This window comes from Argopecten irradians, chromosome 3, assembly GCF_041381155.1.
Source record: "Argopecten irradians isolate NY chromosome 3, Ai_NY, whole genome shotgun sequence".
Taxonomy (NCBI): Eukaryota; Metazoa; Mollusca; class Bivalvia; order Pectinida; family Pectinidae; genus Argopecten; species Argopecten irradians.
This window is the reverse complement of record NC_091136.1, coordinates 2,675,817-2,702,709: the sequence shown is the minus strand read 5'-3', so window position 1 is coordinate 2,702,709 and position 26,893 is coordinate 2,675,817. Positions and strand designations below refer to the sequence as shown.

Sequence of the window (26,893 nt, the reverse complement as noted above, 5' to 3'; positions counted from 1 at the left end):
ACTCGCAATTATTACGTAGATATGATTGTTTATGTTTATAAATGAGACCGTGACCTTTTACACACGTTAAGATGACACTTCAATTACAGCACATTTACGTTAAATGTGTAATCATTAATTATGGTCCCTGAGTAGAAAAGAGATGAAATACCGACTACAGACTATCGTCACTACCATTCCTATCAATAAGGATGCGGAACAAGGACCATGTAAAGCTGTAGTAAGTATAATGATACAGATTATCATGTAAACAATATTGATCACTTCTAACTAAAAGTTCCTGGTAACAATGATATTTTACTTCAATAATTTTTAGATATAAATTTCTCAGACAAAATAAAAAAAGATTGATGACAGTTTATGAATATATTAAAAGTTATGAAGTTCATAATTAAAATTGTTATTTCCTATTTTTTAGACCAGAAGTAATTAATAAGGCTTTAGATTCGATCGACATCGCCGTGAATTTCCGGACAGAAATGAACAATTATATTACACAAACATGGTTTGTTTTCATATTGATAGGTAAGTAATTAAATTAGATCTGCACATATAAGATATACCAGTCTCTAACTTCAGTGTTATAGCAGATAATGGTCATATTACACTGGCTAGTCTTCTCCATAGTGTTGGCTAAATGGCATCAAATTTTATATACCAAGTAAGGAATCTATTTCCTGAATTTTATTTTAAAATTAAATTTGATTCAAATTCTAGCATTTTGAAACTTGGGTTTTAATAACATTGACGAATTAATTTCGACAGCATCATATGTATGTTTTTTTCCATTTTAGAGAGAAGAAACCTTTTTCTACTCATGTGCTTTGTCAAGTATACGAAAATACATTAATTATGTCATGAAATAAATTCTTATATTAAATAATTTGAAAAAAAAGAAGATTTTAGATGATAAATACACATGTAAGTTAAATTGTTTGAGATAAAAATAAAGTCATGGATGTGGTTTTTTCATACTTAATACTCGCAAACGTTATAGCTAGTTATGATATTGTCATGTTCTTCTGTTTTTCTGATGGCTGACATATTTAAACACACCATTATTTAAGTGTCATATAATATCAACAGAAAAAAAACTGTTCTGTAACGCGTCTTACCGTATTCATGTAAAAGATTAATTGTTGTAATTTATGCAGTCTTGTGACGTAACAGTGTTTGTACAACGTAACACTCTAACAACAACTTTTGCCCGCCTGGCTATAAGTCATATTAATCAACGCGTGTGTTCTCGTAATACTGAATATTTTATTGCTAGTGAAACAAACTTTGGTTGAAATATCAAATTATCTTAATTACAATAACAATTTAAATGTACGTTAGGACCCGATTATGTTGAAATCTTCGGAGAATAGCATTGCTTTTCAAATTATCTAGATTGCAATATAACCAAGTAGAATGACAACGAAAATGTGCGAACATGGATTGTATTTCAATTCATATTTAGCAATACTTCAATAGAACCGATTTCAGATTAAGTGGGTCCGATTATATTTCTGTAGACGAATTAACAACATATTTCATTCTATGAGTTACAATATATATGAATTAGATCTTATGTGTCTTCACCAAAGATGTTTTTGTGCTACACTAAAAAGCCTTACACCAACACCGCAAATATTAGTTTAAAAAATATATGTTTACGTATAATTATAGATGATGAACTACAATAACTTCATGTTTTAATATTGTTTCTTAGTAATGTTAATTCATTCTTAATTTTCCTCATCTATGTGTATAAATATCTGAAAAAAATATTGATTTGATAGATTAATTGATTAATTTATTGACTGGTATAATTTTACAGGGCTGGTCCGTGGGCAACTTAGCATCACACATAGTAAGTAGCTTAGGTTGGGGACATGGCGGATAATTATTCATTTTATGTTTTTATTACCAATATTATTTTCATAAGTTTACACTGGAAATTAATCGTAAGCAAGTTTCAAAGACTGTTTATCAAGTACAAAAATGACATTTCATTATATATACGTGAACGACAACCATTTTGGATATTATACATTTATAAGTTTCTAATGCAATATCCTTTTTTATTTCGTCAGTTGTATCAAATCACAAAATTCACTCTGAACTGGTTAACGCAGCGATATATTTGCGCAAATATTTGATACAAATATGGAAAATTGAATTTATTCTTTGAAAAACGGATAATGCAATAATAAGATGAAATTTAAGCATGCATCTTTGACAAATCATTCCTCCTATACCGCGGAATATCTTAATGACATCACTTTTGACTATGCAAGCGACCTTGTATTTGGCAATGTGTTACATATATTATCCGAATTTTGCCCTCAACTTTGAAATATCAAAACAATGCTACTTTATATGAATAGTATGTTTAAACATGATAAGCGTTGTTTAATTGTTTAAATGTTTGCCAGATTGTCAGAAGTCACTCTTTTTATCCTCTTGTATTATTGTAGTAGGATCTGTATCCATGTATGTCTTTTCAGTTGACGCTGATTTGGAAATAACGATTGCATCATTAGTATGGTATTACGCTTTCAATGTTTAGTAAAAAATGATATTGTCAATTCTGAACATTTATTTGATGCAGACGCCCCTGATAACAGAGGAAAGGAATTTGTCATTGGCTATATGGAAAACCTTGGCCATGACATAGATGTAGAGTTGTTCATAACGACGATGAGAAGAAAGAACGTTAGTGTGGAAATATCCGCGCCACACTTCAAAGATGCAGAAATCCAACATCGCTTCAATGTGTCCTATGGTATGGTCAAACAGGTTCATTTCCCAAACAATATCCGGATGGTTGGCTCCAGCCTTGACAAAAAGGGAATTCTTGTTACATCCGATGACGAAATTGTTATTTATGGCGTAAACAAGGAGAAATATTCTGCTGATGCGTTTTTGGGATTGCCTGTAGATGTTTTAGATGATGACTATTATATAATGACTTATTACCCTCCCACTGACCAGTGTGAACTTCTAGTGGTCGGGGTAGAAAACAATACCGCCGTCACCGTGCGTCTAGGTAGTGCTTTGGAGAACTACACAGTTGAATGGGCTGGAAAGGAGTATCGAAAAGGAGAAGAAATCCATATAAATTTACATAGGTTTGATACATTTCAGTTGATTAGTAAAGGCGATTTGACTGGAACTCGTGTGACTTCGGATAAACCGATTTCGGTGTTCAGTGGAAATAAGAAAACAAAAATCGGTCGTGGGTTTAGTAGCGATCATATTGTAGAACACTTAATGCCGGTGACGTCATGGGGCAAGAAATTCGTCACTGTGCCTATTCCCCACAGAACAGTGGGTGACTACTTCCGGTTTATAGCGAGCGAGGACAATACTGAGATTAAAATCACAGGTGGCCATACCGAAACTATTGTCTTGAAAAAGGCCGGCGACTTCTCCCAGAAGAACATTCCATCCAATGCCTATTGTCTTGTTACGTCAGATAAAGCCATCTTTGTTGCTCAATTTGTAATGAGTCAGCCTTCACGTTTCGAGCCCTCCGATCCCAGCATGATCATTATTCCTCCAGTGGAACAGTTTGCCTCGGACTACACGTTCGCCACTCCGAAGTACTCATTTGGCTCTTATTTGAATTACTTCATGTTCATTATCAAGGCTGAAGACAGTCCCGGACTAAGGCTCAATGGGAAACCATTTCCTGATGACGTAAGATTCAACTGGATCCCTGGTACTGGGTATGTCGGAGGCTTCATCTCCATTCCGGAAGGCTCCCATAATGTCCGCCATGTTTCTCCAATTTGTATATTTGGAGGTTACCTTTACGGTCGAGCCACCTTAGAGTCCTACGGATTTCCAACTGGAATGAGGATGGCTCCCATTAACAAGGTAAAAAGAAACTCCTGGAAAAAGTAATTTGACTTTGCTAGTAGAAATTTATTCAAATTAAACAGATATAGATTCTTATAGCTATCCTTACGCCTGGTATCTGACAATTTTAAAGTGAAAGAATAACTGCCAGCATGGGGCGTTATACAGTTCACTGATGCAAAGATCTTGCATACAGATCCCGTAGACTAAGCAGTGTATTGTATCGCTTGAAAAACACTAAATTGTTCCTGTCGCATAATAATTTCTTAAATTTAATGCGAATGATGTTTTTGATAGATATAACCTATTCACTATCTGAGTTCACAGGATGTCGTTGGCAGTAACATTTAATTAATATGATATTGTGAATTTACATTTATAAAGCATTGATGAGGATATGTAGAACTTAGGAACTTATTTAGCAACCGCAAACTCTCCTTGGATACATTGTAACGAAAGCTTGACTTTATAATATCTCAAAATTAATGTTCACGGCTCTCCGATGCTTTTGATCAAAGCTTTTCAAGATGTCAGAACTCTAAAGCCATAATGTAGTGTGACAAAGGGTCATAAGAGAGGAATGACCAAGAGTTTCTTTTACCTATACTCCCAAAACCCTTTGCTTCATTTTTGTTTGCTTGGTAAACATTGATTCGCAATAGCAGTCAGATTTTATTATATGTAACATATTCTGCTATTCATAGCCGCTCTGAAAATTAGAAAATTCATTCAATCCATATATTTACATTAGAATAATTTATTAAAATAAAAATTATTGAAAGGTTACTATATTATATTTAAAATTATGAAACCCATTTACGACGAGAAACAAGATTAATGGAACAGCTGGATGACAAAGTCGTTTTACCACGTCGCGTTTTCAAGCTTCCGCCTTCCGGTCGGCCTATGTTAGCAAATGACAAACGATTTACAAGAAATATAGTTAAATTAAGTTTTGATTGACTTATTATAGTATACCTTAGTTGATTCTATATCAAGAAACAACAATACATTAAAATATTGTAGGGACTATTTTTATTGATATGAAACTTGCGTATTGCGTATTGAAATCAGCTGATCGATGCATGAAAATCGTTGTTTTCATAGTGTATTCATAATGTTTTCATAGGCAAATATTTGTTTTCATCAGTTGATTGATTCATATAGTGACGAAATACTCAGAATGTAAATATAACCATTTGAATGAGGTATTTTGTGTTTTTAATCGATATTGATAACTGTAATTTACCTATCAATTGTCACTGGATGATCCTGATAATTAACATCGAATCCAAGCTATGGTTTGGATGCATAATTGCAATATTTGTTACCGATTGATGTGATATTTAGATATAAGAAAAAAGAAGTTTATAAATGTGTTTGATCTTTATCCCTTCAAATCTCACGAGGGAAACAATGAATACATTAAATAGCTTTCATCTTTCAGTTGGTCTGATTCAGTTGAGAATTCAGTGAAGTAATGTTGAGCAGCAAAAATGATTTGCCCGCTTGAAATCAAATATATTAGAAAGTTCTTTTTCGCCTTGTTTTATGTAACACAGAGAGATACGTTGAATATCTACTTCCGTTCTGATGTACCTTTACAAAAAAGATTGACAGTCGTATATAAGTTAATGTACCTTAACGAAAATGAGTAACGAATGGCCTTTAATGCATTCATACATTTGGGGCCATTACTGTGACACAGTATAATTATGGTGTAATCTATTCTGATTGGTCAGCCATGTGAGCCCACACCCACCATTGCCGGCGACGGATTGGATAACGATTGTGACGGCCTGATCGATGAGGAATTGTGTTTCGACAACGAAGGTAATGTAGTAAAATAAGACTTTTGTCTCAAACCACAAAGATAAATGCTCCATTATAGAATCCATTACACATGTAATTTAATACCAGTTTATCTTAATCGTTTGAACATTTTTGCTCTTTTTTGAAGTCTTAATCATATGACAGCTGACAAAGATAAAACTGTTAAGTATAATGATGCCGCTTTTGTGTGGTTGCAATGTAACTCTGGCCGTAATAATAATTAGTAGATGTGTTAATTATCTTGTAATACTGTTAATAAGCCGATCTTACCGTCGATTTATATTCTCGTTTACATGGCGTCCTTTCCGCTGTGAATTACATAAAAAAACCTTTGTTGTAGTTGATATGATTATATTGATTTCTACTGCTTCATTTAAGCAGGCAATGAATACTAAAACTCACATACAAATAGAATAAAAATCATGAATGTGATATACAATAAAATGTATGAATAAAGATAATCATACTTTTGCAACTTTTCTGTTGGAAACTGTCAATGAAATGGATATTTTTATTTTAGATGATAATGATGGCGATGGAAAAACCAATGAAGATTGTGCTATGCCGGCACCAGGTCCGTATATATCTGTATATGATAAACAATAGTGTATGTGTAGTAAGTAAAAGTCCGTCTTTACAGAATTTCTCTCGTGGAAAGGCGTCTTTTTTTTTATCAAATATTACGTTACACTCGTAAATACATAACATATGTACGTCACAATCAAAACCTATTAAGTTGAAAGATAGATAACTAATAATATATATTATTATAGTAATATAATAGACGGACTAATGATTTATCAGTTTACAAATTATTAATGTATTATCAATTTTAGTAAGAAACACACGTCAATTTAGTACTAATATGAAATTATTTCAAACTCCAGTTGACGGTAATTGGACAGAATGGCAGAGTTGGGACTCTTGCTCCGCTACCTGTCGCACAGGACTTGTCTCCCAAACAGGGTTTCGCACCAGACGGCGCTCCTGTACCAATCCTGCGCCTGCGTATGACGGTGACCTCTGCGTGGGCAATGAAGCGGAAACAAGCCCCTGTCTCCCACATATTTTTTGTCCAGGTGCGAATTACAATACCAATGATCACTATTTTTTTAATTATTTATTTTCTATCCGAAACTCAAGTTAATTCTTAATACTAAACCATATATAAAATCAAAATGTATTATATTAGGCAGGTTTTCAGATATGGAAACCACACTTAAACATCAAGAGCATATTGTTTGCTATGACGTCTGCTATAGAAAATAATAGTCAAAGCTACGCTAAAAATAAAGGCAACAAATTCTTAACAAATGACACTGACATATACAATGTACCAGTTATTCGTTACCAATGTTGAATTTTTTATCGGTTTAATAATAGTTTTTATGCTTAAATGTGTCCATATTACAGTCGATGGTCAATGGTCAACTTGGAACACATGGAGTCCATGTTCACTCGACTGTAAACGACCTGGGAATCTTACTGGGACGGCCTTCCGACATCGTGACTGTACAAACCCAGCTCCCCGATATGACGGGAAGCCATGTGATGGACATTCTTCTGAGACTAAAGACTGCTCTCCGCCAACATTTTGTCCCAGTAAACATTCTTTATTGTTATGATGCACAACTTATTTTAATTTTTATATACTTGCATCACTTTAATTCTATCCAACAAATGTTTGTTGTTTTATGAATAAAACCAAACAAACGTATCACAAAACAAAAATCAAATAGCCAAAACAAACGAGTAATCACAAAACAAACAATCAAATTAACAAAACAAACAAATCACAAAACAAACAGACAAATCACAAAGAAATAACAAAAAGTAAAATTAAACAAATTACAAAACAAACTAAAAAATCACCAAAATAAACAAATAAATCAGCAAAACAAACCAACAAATAAAAAAAAAAAAAATCAACAAAATAAACAAGCTGTGGATGCCTTCTTAATTGCATGAGCAAAATGATATATTTAATATCTTTATGTTATCACTTGGTAGCTTTGATGAAAATTTTGTGTTACAGTTGACGGAAAATGGACATCTTGGGGAAAATGGTCAGAGTGTTCCGTTCAGTGCTTAAAACCAGGACAGAATGCAAATGGAGTACAAAAAAGGTTCCGGTCATGCACAAATCCGAAACCAGAACACGGCGGCAAAACCTGTCAAGGTGGCGAAGAAGACGTTAAAGAATGCTCTCCATCAAATTATTGTCCAGGTTAAGGATTATTTTTCACTGACTTATTTATTAAACGATTAATCTAAATCCCAAATGATAGAGTACAAATAATATATGTGACATGGGAATAAAAAAAGAACACTTTTGTAACAATTGTTAACCCTCAAAAGACTGAATTTCTGTTTCTTTTCACGCAAGGAAGTCACTAAGCTTGTTCTAAAAATTCATGTGAAATCTGATTGGACAAATCATACCATCTGATTATCCCCTTAAACTCATTATACGTTCTGCAGTTAGACTATATATACTCAAATCGGGTTTAACATGTAGGTTATCAGTACAAATTCGATAAATATAACAGATTTTTACCCTTCATAATAATGAAAAAATAGGTATTTTATTGCTACATATTGTTATATGTAACCCAAACTTATTTTCACTTATTCAAGTTGATGGAAATTGGACTACTTGGGGAGAATGGTCTACGTGTTCACTGTCTTGTATAAAGACAGGACAGAATGCAAATGGCGTACAGACGAGGTCAAGGTCATGTACTAACCCCGAACCAATACATGGCGGCAAAGTCTGTTCAGGAGACGGCGTGGATACGAAAGAATGTCTCCCGACAGGTTTTTGTCCAGGTATTTGAACAAATGAACAAACTGTAAATTAGTATAAGCTATTTAACGTTTTACAGAAACAAGATTTAAAACTAAGAAAGTAAGTATACATTGTGTATTGTGTGAAAGGTAAGATGACTTTGATGAACAGAAATTGTCTTTAAAGTCAAACTGTCTGCTGTATATAGATATATCGGATATATTACATGAAGACTATCATCCTGCATTTTTAAAGATGATTTATTAATAAGAAAAATCGGTAAATGACATGTTAATTATGAAACAACCGATAGTCTGCCACTTTGATTATGTTATTGTTATCGAGTATCTAATTTTCAAAACTATACTGAAATTAACATTTAACAAGAATCTAGCCCAGGTAATAATGAGTCTTGCAATACATAAAGAAGCAGCATCTTTTAAGTAATAAAGAATGTGATTTAATAACATAGGTTCTATTTTTAGTTGACGGACAATGGACAACCTGGGGGAAGTGGTCAGCGTGTTCGGTATCGTGTTTAAAAACAGGACTTAATGCAAATGGAGTACAAAAGAGGTTTCGGTCATGCACAGACCCCAAACCGGAACACGGTGGCAAACTTTGCGTTGGAAGGGAAGAGGATGTAAAAGAATGTTCTTCATCAAATTATTGTCCAGGTTTTACAGATTTTCCAATTTTCCCTTTGTTTTATTTCAGGCATTGGTTTATGAAAACGGTAACAGTAAATAAATATGTGAGATATATAGATTCAAAAGAAGTTTTAAAAAAACGTTTTATTTTGTTGTTATAACCCGATAAATTGATTTTTCTGTTACGTCAAACCTATCTTACTCCTTTAATTCTTCATTTGGACTGCATGAAGGTGCAGCACTATTTCCTGTGTGCTCTTAGCTATACATCACTAAATTTATTCTTTTTTCTCTCTCTCTCTCTCTCATATACATAAGGAAGACGACACTTTCACTAATATTTCGACAAAGCGATATTCATATCATAAAGATATTTTCACATTGACATCATAATCATTCTTTTCTTCCATACAATCATCGTTAGTGTATCGATGTTGTGTCGAAAATCATTCCCTTGACATTTGTTTGCATATGAAATTATGGACCGTATTTATGTACAAGACGGAATACAATATGAAATAGGATGCATGTGGCTTAATAACATTATCTAATTGCCGAGAATAAGAACCCTCTGTTGAAAAAAACTTTTGTCAATAATGTGATCATTTATCACGAAAATTTAAGTCGTCTCAATATTAGGATATGGCTCCTTGAAATAATGAAATGGATACCCTACATTAAATATCACTAATAATATAAATAAAAGTACTTAAATCTTAATATTCTGTATTTCTTAATACATTTTTAAACATTTTACAGTTGATGGACAGTGGACTACTTGGCAAGATTGGTCCATGTGTTCTGTGTCCTGTTTAATGACAGGACAGAATGCAAATGGCGTACAGACCAGGTCAAGGTCATGTACTAACCCAGAGCCAAAACATGGCGGCAAAGTCTGTCCAGGAGACGGCGTGGATACGAAGGAATGTTCTCCGACAATTTTTTGTCCGGGTAATTAACAAACATTATCTGACAAACTGTAATATCTCGTTTGTCCTTGAAATGATTTTAGGTTTAAACCCTGTAGCAATAAGTATACATTCTGTCATTGGTAAATATGATACATGAACTATAATGTCTTAGAAACTCTAGTAATTTGAGATATTTAAGGAATAGATTTTTATTTTGTTGAGGTTATGAGGGTATAATGATAATGGAGCACGTGTAAATTATGTAACGCCGGCGAAGCAAATATCAATATATTACAAAAAAAAAAAAAAAAAAACAGCATCAATTGAACATCTTTTAATTTATTTCAGTTGACGGAAAATGGGCATCCTGGGGGAAATGGTCTGAGTGCTCCGTATCGTGTTTAAAACCAGGAATAAATACAAATGGAGTGCGAGAGAGGTTTCGGTCATGCGCAAACCCTAGACCGGAACATAGTGGCAAAACTTGCCAAGGAGATGGCGATGAAACAATAAAATGTTTCCCTTCTGAATATTGTTCAGGTTATACATATTTTGTTGATCAACCAATAAAGGAACGAATGGTGTCGCCGTTTGTAACGTCGTTTCTGATTGGCTAATAATAGCTGTTACTAAGAGATAATGGCGTAATGAGTCCATAGATAAAAAAAAGTCTCAAAATGAATTTTGAATATTGAAGGAATTATCTTTAGTTTATTGAAATATATTGATTAACTTGAATAGATGTTTTTATTTTATGGAGATATAACAAAAAAAATCTGAGTGTTCTGTCATCATAAACCGCTTTGCAGTTTATTTAGAGAACACTCAGCTTTTTGTGTGATATCTCCGTAACATAAAACAACCCTTCTCATAGCGGTTAATGATACACGTCTGATAGAATAATATAGACCGTGGAATCGTTCTAGTTTACACGAACATTATAAATTATGGCCCATTTGACGTTTAACTCGCATATTCGTTTTTGCTATTACACAGTTATCTTGAAATTTCATTGTGTTTTTTGTGTGATAGGGAACCCGTTGTCACCTATCAAAAAACTCGAAAGAGGTTAATAAGAGTTCTGGGAATTTGCTCAGTCATTTTTATTTACAAACGAAAATGTTCTCTGTTTCCAGTTGGAATATACAATCAGCGTTGCTTAGTGTCTCCTCACGAGTGTTGGGTGTTGGTGTACCCTCTTGATCATTTCAAATTGTAACTTGATTTCCATTTGTTTTTATACACATTTCATATTTCATTAATTTTAAATACTCATTATGTCTGAATGAATCGAAATACGTGCTTTACATTATCATCAAAGTAATACAATTCAAACATTCAACCTCAACATGACGTATCAATAACAAATACAAATATGATTTTTTTATCACATTTGAACCTGTAGTGGATGGTGAATGGTCAACCTGGGAGGAATGGAGCACGTGCTCGGTGTCTTGTTTAAAGGAAGGTCAAAATACAAATGGAGTCCAGATGAGGTCCCGGTCATGTGCAAACCCTATACCAATTTATGGCGGAATGGACTGCCCGGGAGACAACTTGGAGACAAAAGAATGTTCATTGACAAAACTATGTCCAGGTATTTTTGCTACATTGTATGTCAAACATTGATTGAAATCTATTTTTTATACTTTGAAGGAGTTTATATAAAAAGGAACGAGTGAAATGCTGAAATACTTTTTGTGTAATCTTCCTATTAAAAACAAAGTACATGTTAATTATCATTTATGTGAGAAATAAGTTTTTATGGACCCATTACTATAACTATTTTTTGTCGATGTTTTCTTGTAGATAATAATAAAGTGGAATATTGTGGATATGAGACTAATTAATATGGGAAATTATAAAGAAAGGGAAAAAATTATCTTTAAGACAAAATTTATGAAATACTCGGCGAAATGGCGAAACGTGTGACCCCGAAAATAAATTGTACACAAATACATTTTTTATTGTGTTTAGTTGATGGGAACTGGGCTTCGTGGGGAGACTGGACTGCTTGCTCCGTGTCATGTTTGGAACCTTGTTCTAACACTAAGGGAGTCCAAACAAGATCCCGGGCATGCGCAAACCCTAAACCGCAAAATGGTGGCAACCACTGTCAAGGGAACGATCAAGATATTAAAGACTGTTCTGTCACTCACCCATGTCCAGGTTATTATACCTTATCATTGTTTAATGTCAAAATGTCAAAATTCAGTAAACCATTATCTTAAATAATGGTTGACTTAATTTGACATGTTATGAATCCAGTTTAAAACGTTTGATTTTTATGAGACATGACCAACTCCAACACAGACTTCGAGACAAATTTTATAAATTTTCCAATATGTAATTAACATATGTGTTGTATTATATTACTTTTGATTCACTAATTATTTGGATTGGACGGTCATAACGTATTTGAAATACATTTTGAATGTTAGAAAAGATTTAAAACACACGAATTTGAATTAAAATGATAATATATATTTTACTTATTTCCTTGATGTTCCATATAAATGCGATTTAATGCTTTTCTATAAGGAGAGCATTTCTTTGATCTCGTTTATCAATATGTTATAGTAGGTTTATACGACACTGGATGGTCCACATGGGGTCTGTGCTCTGTCGAATGCGGAGGTGGTGTCAGGCGACGTCATCGCCCATGTGATAGCCAATCAGATTCAAACTGCGATGGTGACGTCATAGAGGAAGACATATGTAATAATCAAGAATGTATTGGTATGAAATTGTTTTTGTTAAACAGAGTCTTTAATCATAATTTGTGTTGTAAACACACTCAGATAAATCATCTTGTTCATTTATCAAGTGTAAACAATTATAATGGATTTTGTAAGGGAAAACCGTCATTATCTAATGAACAATGTTACAATATGTATGTCCTAATTACATATAAATATGTACTTTTATCCTGAAAGGAGTTCGAGTCGTTCGAGCTTATGTGAATACCTCATTACAAGTCTACAATGATGTCAATAACCTATGAATTACCTGTTAATTACCTGTGAATTACCTTTGAATAACTGATAATCATTATGTTATAGGTACAATAATTGAACTAGAGACCAAACAACAAACGCCTCCACATTTCACATACACTAAACTGAGTGATTACGGGTACCAGTCAAACGCGGTAGATTCCATTATATTCCATGTAAAGGCGTGTAGTGATGCCCACATAGCGCTGAGTTCCAACGAAAGGCGCTTGTATGAAGTCATCATTGGCGGGTGGAGTAATACAAAAACTATCATCCGGACAAGTCATGATGGCCAGGCAAAAAGTTCACAAGATGGTGCCATCCTCGACTGCTCGACTTTCAAAACATTTCATTTAAGCTGGAGTTGTGGTGTCATTATTTTGCACCAAAATACATCGCATGGATGGACCAAGGTTATTCATTCGCATGACACAAAATCTGGAAACGACAATATTACTGGCATAGCCTTTACCACCGGGCTGTGGGCTACCGGTGTTTGGCGATTTAGAGGCCTTGGTAAGTTTAACACCGGTTTCTGACGATTCAGAGGCTTCGTTTACTTAAGCACCAGTGACATGAACGAGTCGGTGTTGTTTTTACAAACGTTTTTAATTAAACGTTTATAACGCCAGCGACACGGGGTGGAGTCCTCGTCTGGTACCTCACGGGAATGTAAATTTCCTAATTTTCTTTTCTGAAACAAAACCTTGGCAATGCCAAAGAATATAGTGATACTGTAGACTGGCCAATAGAACCTAAGACTTTCTCAGCAGAGTTCTTTACTAGATGATTATCTCCCCCCAGTTTGAAACTTAGGGTCAGAATCAGACATGTAGATACAAAAATAACCAAGCCAATTTTAAAAGGTTTTCCCCCTAATATTCTAGAGACTCGTGACTAGTTAAATGATTCTGATGCCGAACTATTTCTATTTTCAGCAATGTGTAACTGTTTAGTAAGCGGTGACCCACATTATACCACTTTTGACGGAGAACAAATAGACTTTATGGGCACTTGTAAGTATATGTTGTCTGAATATCGAAAACCAGGAGATCCGTGCTCGTATGCTGTCGAAGTTAAAAACGAGCGAAGAGGACCTAATTCAAAAGTGTCTTTCACTCGACTTGTGGATGTTAAAATGTTTGGGAAAGTCATTCGTCTACATCAACAGAAGAATGTATACGTAAGTTAGATATACATATGTAGTAATTTTAGTTTTTAATCATCCTTAAGAAAGCGCTTTGAATATCAATTTTGATATTGCGGTTAGCAATTTTAGTGGTATACTGCAATTCTAAAATAACATTTTTTGCATACCAATTACATTCATTACTTGTCCATCCCGAGTAATTATAATTAATATGCAATAAAAGCACATTGTTAATTATTGCACCATCCTCGGTCCCAGGGGTTAGTAAGCGACAAGGCGACGTACAACTGTGACCGAGGATGTCATTGCAAATACTTGTTTGAAATACAAGCGTGAACGTTTGTGAAAATAACCATGTCTGTAAATACCACATAAAACCGTTGTTATTATGAGCAACAAATATACATCACTAAGTGACTATGAAAACAATTGAAATGAATAACATGTATTAAATTATTTTGATAAATATTGAAAATTACCGGCACATATTATTTCCATGTATGATGGGATGGTAAAATTTTCAATTACAAGTTATTTGAAATTATAAAGTGTGTACAGGGATGTCGTCCTCTCGATGATTTAGCACGAATGTGCTTAAGTAGTCGTTATTCTACATAAGACAAGCGCTTAATGACCTTGTGACAGTCATTTGCTATTCCGGAAAGCTATATCTGTCAAATTGTTCTTTGCTTTGCTGAGGTAACTATCAATCCCAACGAACACGTGTGGTTATATGGTGACTTTTTAAATGTAATATTAGATTGATTATGACCCAAGATCCGTTTTCAAATCCGGTATTTTCAATAATTGTGTTTATGTGGTTGTTAGATGGATTTGTACAATTTAAAAAAGTTAAAATGTACTTTTATAATCGCCCAAAGCAGCTAAGTCAACATAAAACCAGTTCCCTGTTGACTGCATACGATAATTACTAAATACTAAACACGGTATAATGCATTATGAAGGTACTGTTACCCCTACATTGACCAATAAGATTTAAGTCCTGATATACTATATAAAAATACAATAATAATTCATTCCCTTAATATTCAAACACACATTGGAATAGAAACAGCATATGTAAGAATACGCACATGCAAAAAAAAAAAAAAAAAAAAAAAAAAAAATTGTTTGTTGTTATATAAGACAATTTGAATGTTAAAGAAATGTGAATTCATGTAAGGGTTTTGTTGGTAATCATTTTTTAATTTTGCTTAAATTATGCTTACAATTTCAATTTACAATTTATAACAATTCTAACGCGAACAGTGCTTAAATAATCGTTCAGATAACTTACATTCACAGCAATACGTTCAAACACAACAGATACATTATTCAGTATGAATCAGACAGATTGTAACCAAACAATAACAAGGTATTTACAGAAGGTAAGAGAAGAAGCTCTCTTCAGTCGAATAATCTTAATTGAATTAAAATTCAGGGGGTATCTAAATGTCATTTATATCGAAGGAAGTTTTGGGTTGTGATAGTGATTTAAGTGTCGACTGTACTAGATGGCAAAAAGTCTCTTTTTAATTTCTTTGGTATACTCTTTATAAAATATTTACCAATGTTTTAAATTACATGTGATCTATTGATGTTACATCCACTATTCTTTATCTATCTATCTATCTATCTATCTATCTATCTATCTATCTATCTATCTATCTATCTATCTATCTATTTATCTATCTATCTATCTATCTATCTATCTATCTATCTACCTATCTATCTATCTATCTATCTATCTATCTATCTATCTATCTATCTATCTATCTATCTATCTATCTATCTATCTATCTATCTATCTATCTACTCTCTAATCTGTTCCTCTTTAAGAAAATAATTATACTATAAAGTAACAATATAAAGCCATCATATTATGTATATATTACATATGTTGTAATTTGTAATGGAGAGGGCGTTTGTAAGTTAGAATAAATTGTACCTGATCTTGTTGCTAATATGCCAATAACATATGCTTAAACTAAACACGAAGCAAATTTTTATCTCACTAAACTTATTGTTTCAGTGGATTGTTATTTATTTTATGACTTATGTTGAAATTAGGGTGAAATAGTTATTTTTAGTTATTCAAAAACGTGTTTGACATAAGTGTTTCTACGATTTTTGTAAAATCATCCATGGCCATATAAAAAGCATGGACCATAGATGACGAATTACAATTAGTAGAATCTGTGTGAAATTTCCCATTAGTCTAACTAGCACACTTGTTATCTTTCGCACCTGCTGAACCTCCACATGTTTGATTGAAATGGTGATAGCTCTAACTTTAGCTCACTCTGTATTAATTGTGTGTTTAAATGTTGATAGATGACCCAGTAAACCTTACGATAAATACTCCATCTTTTTAAAGAGGCCATATCATTCTTTATTATCGTAACATTTATTTATATTTCTGATTTGAACTGGTTATTAGTAAATCTAGCATGCATACATTATATGTATATATATGATACTGGTTATTGTCAGTTGATTTTATATGTGATCTTAGTTTCAATAGTAATTTTGTGTCTTATTTTGTTACAAATTAAAGCAAGCTTAAAGTATATCCCAGCACGCGTTTCTTGCTCTAGGACTCTTGAATAAGATTTTTATTTCTAAATTTTTCAATATTAATTTACACATTTTAAACAAAAGACGCCTATGCTAATTTTGAAAGACTCATTTATGAAATTGTTTTTTTCTTTGGGATTTTTGATATAAGCTTTTCTATATTGTTGATTCGAGAGTAAAACCATGAGTCGATAGTGTTAATGAATATTTTGTTCGGAGACCAGTGGCATGATTAAGTTAAAATCCTTTCGTCATCAGATTGACGGACAGCTGACCTACCTGCCCTATAGCAATGACCAGTTTGAGGTGGTACTGAGCGGTACCTATGTCCGCTTCTCCAGCAAGTGTGGCCTCGTGGTAGAGTTTGACGGCGAGTCGAACGCCTGGGTCAGGGTGCCTAGTCAACTTGGGGACTCCTTCACGGGTATTTGTGGAAACTGTAATGGTATCAAGGACGACCAGAGGAACGGGGAGGAGTACCAAGTAGCGGATGACTCAGACTTAAGATTTCACCAGTAAGAATCCATCTTTGATAATGTACCTTTGTATTCACGTATAGTCGGTTAAAATCCGGAGAAATAATTCCGCGATTTTGACGTTTAAACATGAAACATAAATGTGAACGAATTAAATTGTAGTGATAAGTGTATATAATAATTTATCTATTTTGCGAATGTAATTTTCGAGCCCGTTCCAATATTCCGCGAAACTGCGGCAACAGTATTCCCGCGAAAATTATCGGCTATACGACATTGACTGAGAAAACAATAGCCATATATGTATTTATGACACGTATTCTAACCATGCTTCAATCGTATGCATTTATTTAATCTAAATACGCTGTAACATACATAAAGATCCGTATCAAGAAAAATGTGTACACATTCATCTTGAATTCCCTATATACATGCAACGTATATTTGATCTTGCGACAAACGTTTTGTTCTCCGCAAATATGACGTTGCACTCATAGAAGCATGGCGTAACAGTTTGTACCAACGACTTAAATATTTAAAAACGATAAATACACAAAATAGCAGATTATTGCAAACCGAAATATCGTATAGTCCATGTCCTAAGAACACAGATCTGACCTAATTATAAGTTTACATAATATCATATTTGACAAGGGTAATATGTCAACAAATTATCTTCAACATGGATTTTGAAGATTGGCAATCATTGTCTGATCAAGATGCCTGTTTTCTTTCACTAGCTGAATACAAAAAGGGGACTTTCGCAAATGTTCAGGAAGACTTTATAAATGTTACAATCATGAAGTAATATTTCACTCCCTTTTAACAACTTTATCAATTCTGAAAAGGAAAAAGAATCAAACAACAGATGTTATTTGATATCGTGTTCACTTATCATAACTATATATTTAATGTTTTAGTTTTTAGATTTGGCAAAGATGACAATATATTCTAATCATATAGATACATTTTCAATATATATTTTTTTTAAATTTTAATTTATTTACACATATGCTTGTGAAGTGTGTCTTTACAGTTGTATTATAAAGCATTGCTTTTCTTTTCGCAAAACAATAGCTGCACGACCGACTCGGAATTTAACCCTTGCAGTCCACTAGCAAAGAAAGAAGCAGAAACAGAGAGTGTTTGTAAATATCTTAATCCAGCTATTGCCGACAAAAGCCCTTTCAAGACTTGCATAGAAATGGATCCAAATGATGCGGGGCTAAAATTTGAGTCGTGCGTATACGACTTCTGTGCATTCAACCAGGCAGCTAATGCTAGTTTCAGCAGTAGTCTATGTGATGACATATCGGCATTCGCTGATAGCTGTCTTATAAATGGTTACAAGATTCAATGGCGCTCTGCCAACTTTTGCCGTAAGTAACATTTGTTCTTTTTTCCTATCTATGGTACATTGTAATTTTGTTTTTAATTGCTAATGCTTGCTTCATTAATAATTCCATGTGTGTGCATTTATTCAATTACACTTTGTAATAGTTGCAGGAGTTGATGATCCTTCGATTGCCATTTTCAGCTCTGCAATGTGGTGAGCACGCAATGTATAATCCAGAGACTTCCGCATGTCCTCCTACATGTATCGATCCAGAAGCACCTAATAAATGTACACTCGGAACTCTAGAGGGTTGTGAATGCGAGCCTGGGTACTTATTAAGCAATAGGAAATGTGTGAAGGCGTCTGAATGCGGATGTACGGATGAAAATGGAAAATACTACCCGGTATAAGAAAATTATATTCTTTTATTAAGATATCATCTCTAAGATTTTTTTTTTTAAATTTTTGCTCCCATATTTTGATATGTTCTTTTTATGGAAATAATAACAAAAGCTATGTAACAAGTTCAATTTAATGTAATGTATATTCTGTGATATTTTTCTTTTCGCAATTTGGACTTTAAGCTAGAAAATTTAATTTTCGAAAAATTTCGCAATTTGGCTTTAAGTGTATATGCAATTTAACTGGTTCTTAATAATTCACGGATTAACATTTTGCGAACAAAGCTTTGGCCCATGAAAATATCATCCCCGCGAAAATATCCGGCTATACTGTATATTGAAAATTTGGCATAACTGTAAAATTGTCACCTTTGTTTGATTATATTGTCGTTCACTTACACTCACAGATTGGTGCGACATTCAGTGCCGACTGTACCACTGTGAAACAGTGTAAGGTAGACGGAGGGGATATAAAACTTGAGGTCGTGGGCACGAGACCGCCATGTGGGCATAATGCCGAGTGTGGAGACAGCGACGGCAAACACACGTGCGTTTGTATACGTGGTTACCAAGGCGATCCAACAAGTTCATGCCATCGTGAGTGTTTATGCAAATTATTGTTTATTTATTGGTTACGTGAAGTAACATATGTATGAATTCCTATGATGCACCTAGCATTCATAACAGACTCATTGTTTATACAATATAGAGAAGTGTTTTTTATATTTCTGATACTGCAGAAAAGTCTGAATATTGCGTTTTATGGGTAAACATCTATGCAACTCAATATGGCTTATATGAGTAGAAATAGATAAAAAATTATCAGGTGACATAAGTATAGAAAACGACGATGTTTCCTTATGTCATGTTAGTATGCAAATTATATTTCTTGATATTTTTCGATTAATCGCAGCTTATTTTACTTTACTAGCGGTTTACGAATGTCGGAGTGACGTCACAGGAACAAATTATCAGGGAACAGTATCGCAGACGACACATGGGAAGGATTGTCTCCCCTGGAATAGCTCAGATAGTAGTTTTCAATCTCTCGGAGGTCACCGTTTCTGTAGAAATCCAAACCAACGTCTGTCGCCATGGTGTTACATCAAGATGGAACACACGACAAGCTGGGAGTACTGCGACATACCCATGTGCCGTAAGATTTTACATAACCTGTTGATAGTCAAAAGAAATTTAATAAAAAAAATATGTTATCTTTTGAGTCTAAGTTACTTCCACTTGCTACAGTAAGTAATGACCAATATTGTGGCTGCTATGTCGGTGATCGCCAAAATAGATATGTAAAAATAACATACTGATCAGTATCAAACTTAAATACTATTTTAACAATCCAGGATCTATCTACTCTTTGTAGCAGGAAAAATGTTTAACAAGACCTTATCATAAATGAATGGCGTTGTATATATGTTGATATGCAGTGGTCTAGAATGACGATGTGTCTCCTATGCATTTAATGTTATAAATGTTGTACCATCCTCGATTTTCAAGGGGCTGCTATTACTGACATTATATCCACCCCTTTCATAGTAAAACGGAAGGCAGTTTGGGAGAAAAATTCTGATCAATCATGGGCCTTCCAAGTCTTTCTTTGAAGAGCCCGACTTCAAAGCCACACTCAACCGGGGCAGTGTCTCGTTATTTGACTCTTTTGACTTATATCACAGGACTAAATTGCCTGTTCTGTTGCTTCCAGTTTTACTATGAGATAATCCAGCGGTGAATATAACGTCAGTGACAGTAACCCCTGGAGTATCAATGGTGATGTACAAACTTTACGTCGTGTAGATCTGATTTAATTATTTTTGGCAATTTCTTATATTCGAAATACATGTAGTTAACATTCAATAATTCTATAATTAATTTTGTTCTTTATGCTTTCCATTTCGTTGCAATTTATGTAGGTGTTGACATATCTTTTGTAAATAGTTTAGTGTCAAGAATGAACGATAAATTATGATTTATAATCCAAATTTCTTCTACAGATGAGGAGAAGCCGGTCTGCGAGACGACTACAGAAATGATTTGTTCTAGTTCTGGGAATACATTTAAGCTGTGCAACGTAGATAAAGCCAAGTATATAACACATGTAGGGCTAATTGGACAAATAAGCACTGCCGAATGTAAAAATGGCTTCAGTTATGGACGATTTGGGAATAGTCTATGGACGGATCATGGATGTGGTGGATATTTTGAAATATGTTTTACGCCAAGTAAGTTGTAATTCGTTCATGGAAGGTATTTGTGCGGTAAACATTTACATTTTATCCGATTCATTGGATTTGAGCTCTTTAAAACAAATATACTATTATTGATGAAGTTATTGCTTATCATTTTTATTGATAAACCGTCGTATGGTATAATTAGGACCAACGCAGAAAAATAGATGTAAGAACCAAAATATTTAAATTAGCTTTATAAGTAGCTTATGTCCTTTTGTGATAGGACGAGTAAGAGTTCTGGGACAGTCAATTCTATCACATTTTTGTTGGCTTAAGCAACTCTATGTGTAAGTTTAATTAACTATAAAATAATATTTCATTTTACAGAAAATTCAGTGTATAAAGATGCTGTTCCACCACAAACAGGTAATCGAACATTAATGTATGTTTAAAACATAACAGGAATATGAAAATAAATTACCGATACAATGAGCCATTAGTTCATTAGTTTATAAGTTATCAGCTCTCAGTGTTGCAAATTAATTTATAAGTAAATAAGAAAAAAATTAATAAAATATTAAAAAAAACACCCTGTCAACCTTAAGAGATAAAATGTACACGAATGCAATTAGAAAATTAAATGATACATGGAAGAATTGATCTCTTTTTTGTAATACGCCCTGTTGAAATTTACTTCCAATGGGTGTTTTAAATTTGCTTTACATATATTGTCAGTAAACGAGATATTTACCTGCTTTTTGTTCAAGATTAAAACCTATCTCAGCGTTGTTTTAAGTTCTTAGACATCAATTCATTAACATAAAACCCGCATACAAGCTGGCATGTTCTTATTGTAAGTTCTACTATAGAGAGACAAGGATTTAATGAATGTTTATCATATTGTTACAGAATGCAAACTGAGCCCCACCGGAGAGGATTACAGTGGTGGATGGGGACGCACAGTATCCGGACGGGTCTGTCAGAGATGGAACTCTCAATACCCCCATAACAACATGTACAGCACAAGTCTCAGTGAAGCTGTTAACTACTGCAGAAATCCAGGAAGCCCGACCCCCGGGCAAGCCAACACGCAACTTTGGTGTTATACAACTGATGAAAACGTGCCATGGGAGTATTGTAATATCCAAAGGTATGATTCACAATTTTATTGTAAATGATTATACTTCTTATATTTTTTTGTTTAAAAGTAATCATTGAGAAGTTTATATCAAGAAATTCAAGCATATTGTCAATCGCAGAAGAAAATGTTTAAAAAATATATTTGAATCATTTCCTTTTACATTTCTAATAATTACATGAGCACAGTATTCAGGGATGTCATTATGTTTTAACATGCCGTTCTGAAATCAACATATTCCTCCATTTTTGCAGTTGCTGAATATGGAGCTGCGATCACATGATTGACTATATACATTTGGACTCAAAGAGTTTCTACTGATTGGCGTCGACGTCTTAGATACGACACAAATACGACCGATGATTAGAACAATCATTTAATATGCAAAGCAGTTATACTAACAAAATAATAAGCGTTTTCTCATAGTTCTAGGGGTTCGGCTAGTCTCCAGGCATGTCTTATGGCGCTTAAAATAAAAAAGCAATACTTAAATAATTCATAAAAGAACATATAAATACAAATATTTCAGTATAAACATGATATTATCTTTTTGCGTCCTGTTTTCCCATAATACAGACGGTTAAAGACAGCTTGATAAATGCGTCAGTTTGCTTGTATTTAGTTTTCAGTCTACTTGAGTGGTTAATCTAAATGTTACGAGAGACTAACCTCTACAGACGCCACGAGGGGTAAGGTTTCTGATCAGCTCAAGAGTGCATTTCTCGCAGATGTTGTCGGTGATTACAACTGTCGACTTCGACATCTTAAAGGAAGCACAGTCGCTGAAACCTCGGCCATCCCGAAGAATTCGGACTCGTCTGTTGACATGTACTTTTGCAAACAGTTTGGTTCCCGATTTCAGTATTTGAACAGAGAATTTGCATTGATTTGAAAATTGCGACTTGTAAGAACAAGCACCAGTGAGTGATAGAGAACTGCCGCATGATTGATGCTTTGCTTCGATTTGGCATTTCGAAATTGGAACTGAAAGGAGATACGAGAGAGGTATTAGGTGCGATATAAACTATCAAAAGGATTTTGACATAACACAAATCATAGAAATTTTTGTCACATTTCATGAAGCTCTCTAATTTTGCTTTTTTTACTTGTTCATTCTACACCATATACTTTTAAAGAATTCCACAACAGAAGATAATTATTCTAATGATTTTCTTGTTATTTTTACATTACTTTTTCTTCATTTTTCACAATCACATTATTTTCATCTTATTGTATATTTGTTGTAAATATATGTAGAAAATATCTCAAATACAGTAAAACTATAAGAAAATAACGTAATTATAAAAACAATTAGTTTTGAAAATGAAAATCATACATTTGTAAAATTAGGAGAAATAAAGATGGCTGTTTATTTATGGATAAAAGGATTTCGAATCATACAAAATGCCTATATAGATCATAACTATTCGTTTAAACTGACCTATTTTATGATACATAGGTTTCAAGTATGGAAGTGTATGACTCTTTCTTGTATATGTGTATTTCATTAAAATATAAACTATTTATTTCACATCGATTGCGAAACAAATAATACAACTTGTATAAATCCCTTTCTATGGTCCGAAAGGAAGCGCACGATGTATCACAGAAAGAGACAGAGGAACCCGGAGTGTTCGGAGAAAACCCATTTGATCGGGTAGCTGACCTTTGACCTGTTATGAAAGACAAATGGCTAAACCATCAAGTCACCAGATCACCAGATCCTCCTGATAGGATACTAGTGATATCAAATTTTATACGAAACTTTCGTTTTCGTGAATCTACGTTCATACTTAAAAAATATTAAATCATTTCACCATACCCATTTCACTGTGTCCTGCATCTTCACCTCACTTGGATTTTTATATGTTTATTGATATCTACAAACCTAAAAACTGAAAAATGTCTTAAAAACCCTTGAATTAAGGTTATACATAAAATAAGTAGTGCGTTTAGATCAAATAAATCTTATATATATTTTTGTGCAATGTGGCTTAGAATATGCGTTTATAATTCTATAAACTGCAATTAATTTTGAACTTACTAGTAGAATGATATTTTTACACCAATGTATTAATGCATACATTTTCTTGTTGGAACGAGAACGGACGCTGTGTATAACAGTAATCCAATATATAAGATTGTTTATATTTCAATGTTTGAACGAGAAAGGAGAGGGCTATTCAGTGGCCTTCGCTATAGTAGATAAGTAATAAATTTATATACTGAATTAAAATCATATTGTACACCACACTGTTATCAATGTCTGAATTTTTTTTGCAAGATTATTAAATCAAGTATTTTAATTTATTTGTTTGTTGTTTTTCTATATTTTACATATATTTGGTATATAACAAAACAGGGATTGAGGTTTTGGCTGGGATTAATTTAAAATCAATGACTATCACGTTTCCAACAAAGATTTTAGTTTCTAAATTTTCACTGTAAAACAAATTCTGATAATTGTTTAGCGTCCTGAACAATTCTAAAGAGATGAATTAAATGCTAATATCCATATCGCGGATCGTCCTGTTTCCCGGCGTCATTCCAAATACCGCGCATCAGTTGACAATCCCTATGTCAAGCGGCAAACAATGAAATAAACCTTCTCTGTAAACACGGGATACTCGTTAAATCTTGCGTTTGTTTGGCTTTTAATTTCATCTGATTCCGTCGATATTGGTTCCTGACGTAATTTCTATGCCATTTACCGACTAGTCCGAAATACACACAACAGGCAACCAAGGGTTCTTTAACCATAAGTGATCTTATCTTTATACATATACATTTGTATATGTAACTATACATTACGAAGAATTAAGTCATAATATCGAACGTTCTTGAAGAGCTGGAACTGCCGTGGACGACTAATACCCCCTCCCCGTTGCGCATTTAGTAATAACTCTAATAATAAGGGCCAATACAGAACTATATACAGTTTACTCAACTGAGTTTAGGAGGAATTTGCCGGACAAAGTTGTGTCTACAGACAGACGGCCGGACGGACAGACAGACAACCTATTCCAGTATAACGCGGCGGGTATGATAGTCTGCTAAATGCGACACTAGATAAATTTCTTACCATATACAGGGCGGTTTGGTTTTGGTTTTGGTTTGGGTGTTTGGGTAGGTGGAGCTGGTTTATTGGTAACGGGTGGAGGTGATGGTAAAGAAACTGGTTTTGGTGTTGTAGGCTCATTGGTAGGAATTGGTTTTTCCGTTGGTTCGGGTGTAGGTTTCGGAGTTGGTTTTTCTGTCGGCTCGGGTGTAGGTTTCGGAGTTGGTTTTTCCGTCGGCTTGGGTGTAGGTTTTTGCGTAGGGTTTTTAGTCTGTGCCTGTGTTGACTCTGGAGCTGTTGTTTTCCCAACTTTGTCTTCTGTGGAAGCAATCATCGGAAAAACAATCATTATAAAAGGTAAATGTAATTAATGTCAGAAACAACTAGACAGTCACACGTATTCATACTAATGCTATTTTATATCATAAAGCATGTTTCAAGAATATGATGTTGGGTGGTAATAGTTAGATATGTTACTGGTCATATTTCCATAAAACAGCCGTTTGTACAATATAATCCCTCATCATTGATTTATTGCTGTATTGGCGTCCAAAATATCATAGAATATGTAAATGAGTATGGTTATTAAGTGCGAGTATCGACCAAATAAAGGTTAAACATTATGTTCAAAGTTAATAGAGCAAGCACAAAAATGTTTGAGGTTGAAACAAGGTAACAACAAATTCACAATCATTTCGTTAATTTGCGACTTATTTTGATTTTGATAGGATGAAAGTCATATTACAAAACAAAGAATCTATTAAAAGAAAGGACTAAAATCTTGACACGAATTTTCACAACTTATATCTGATTAACAAATTAAAAATTGCAATGACTAAATATATAGATCCTTGACGTCGAATAGATACATGTAGCTTACCTTTACATCCGACGTTGTTATTGCCAGTGAATCCCTCTCTACACAGACATTTGTATATACCGTCAACCTTCCTACACTCGGCATTCCGACGACACTCGAGCTGTCGCTTCTCTAGCACCATTCTGTTTATACCATCCTCTTGTATGCATGTCTGAACGCGGTCACAATCGGTCAGGGGTCCCGTCCCGTTCAGCTGAAACATAGTATCTAGGTTATAATTTGCTTTACATCAAAATACATGTATCTAGGTTTTGCTTTACATAAAGCGAATAAAGTGTGGTTTTATTATGCGAGAGAGAAGAAGAGAGAAATACCGATGAAGTATTCTATGGTATCTAAAGAAGATAATTAGTACAAAGTAGATCTATCGAGAAAAGCAAAAGTCACCTTAAGGAATGTGAACGTTTTTGCTAGATTGAAATCAACGCTTATTGTGCAAATCCATCTACAATCGCTATCCCTATATGTTTCTTAGCTAAATGTCACGATTATCGTAGAGACAACCTATTTGAATAGCTGTCTTATTAAAATGCGAAAAAATATACTGTAGAAATACTCAATTCTTATGATATAGTATTTTACGTATGAATAATTCGCGTAGTGAACTCAAAATAGACAAGCGTTCATTATCAGATACTTAAAATACATAAAATACAAAATATTACATATT

The 26,893-nt window shown here is 33.8% G+C and overlaps 2 protein-coding genes across 2 annotated transcripts in view; one reads left to right on the top strand and one right to left on the bottom strand.

Moving 5' to 3' along the window:
• The first annotated feature begins 112 nt into the window (after positions 1-112).
• Positions 113-24,595, top strand: LOC138317306 (uncharacterized). Its single transcript, XM_069258873.1, has 27 exons — positions 113-220; positions 419-525; positions 1,823-1,855; positions 2,597-3,867; positions 5,592-5,682; positions 6,203-6,256; positions 6,570-6,761; positions 7,096-7,284; positions 7,718-7,909; positions 8,320-8,511; positions 8,956-9,147; positions 9,880-10,071; positions 10,380-10,571; positions 11,437-11,628; positions 12,009-12,200; positions 12,612-12,770; positions 13,094-13,543; positions 13,966-14,210; positions 17,013-17,269; positions 18,308-18,609; positions 18,768-18,970; positions 19,375-19,564; positions 19,899-20,123; positions 20,971-21,198; positions 21,535-21,573; positions 22,057-22,297; positions 22,540-24,595. Exons 2-27 carry the CDS (start codon positions 480-482, stop codon positions 22,544-22,546), a joined length of 5,766 nt encoding a protein of 1,921 aa, XP_069114974.1. The 5' UTR covers positions 113-220; positions 419-479; the 3' UTR covers positions 22,547-24,595.
• LOC138317305 (IgGFc-binding protein-like) overlaps positions 22,644-26,893 on the bottom strand; it is a 41,621-nt gene continuing 37,371 nt past the window's right edge. Inside the window, exons 27-30 of the mRNA XM_069258872.1 lie at positions 26,224-26,416; positions 25,368-25,661; positions 22,955-23,269; positions 22,644-22,751 (exon numbers count right to left, since the gene is read on the bottom strand). Of these exons, the coding sequence (XP_069114973.1) occupies positions 22,744-22,751; positions 22,955-23,269; positions 25,368-25,661; positions 26,224-26,416 (810 nt within the window). The 3' untranslated portion in view covers positions 22,644-22,743. The remainder of the gene's footprint in view (positions 22,752-22,954; positions 23,270-25,367; positions 25,662-26,223; positions 26,417-26,893) is intronic.

What these genes read in the sequence shown, in the direction of transcription:
- LOC138317306 (XM_069258873.1), top strand. Translation starts at nt 480, where the DNA reads ATGAACAATTATATTACACAAACATGGTTTGTTTTCATATTGATAG. An exon ending in GGATGGCTCCCATTAACAAG is followed by an intron (nt 3,868 to 5,591) that starts GTAAAAAGAAAC and finishes CTGATTGGTCAG; the next exon opens with CCATGTGAGCCCACACCCAC. An exon ending in ATTGTGTTTCGACAACGAAG is followed by an intron (nt 5,683 to 6,202) that starts GTAATGTAGTAA and finishes TTTTTATTTTAG; the next exon opens with ATGATAATGATGGCGATGGA.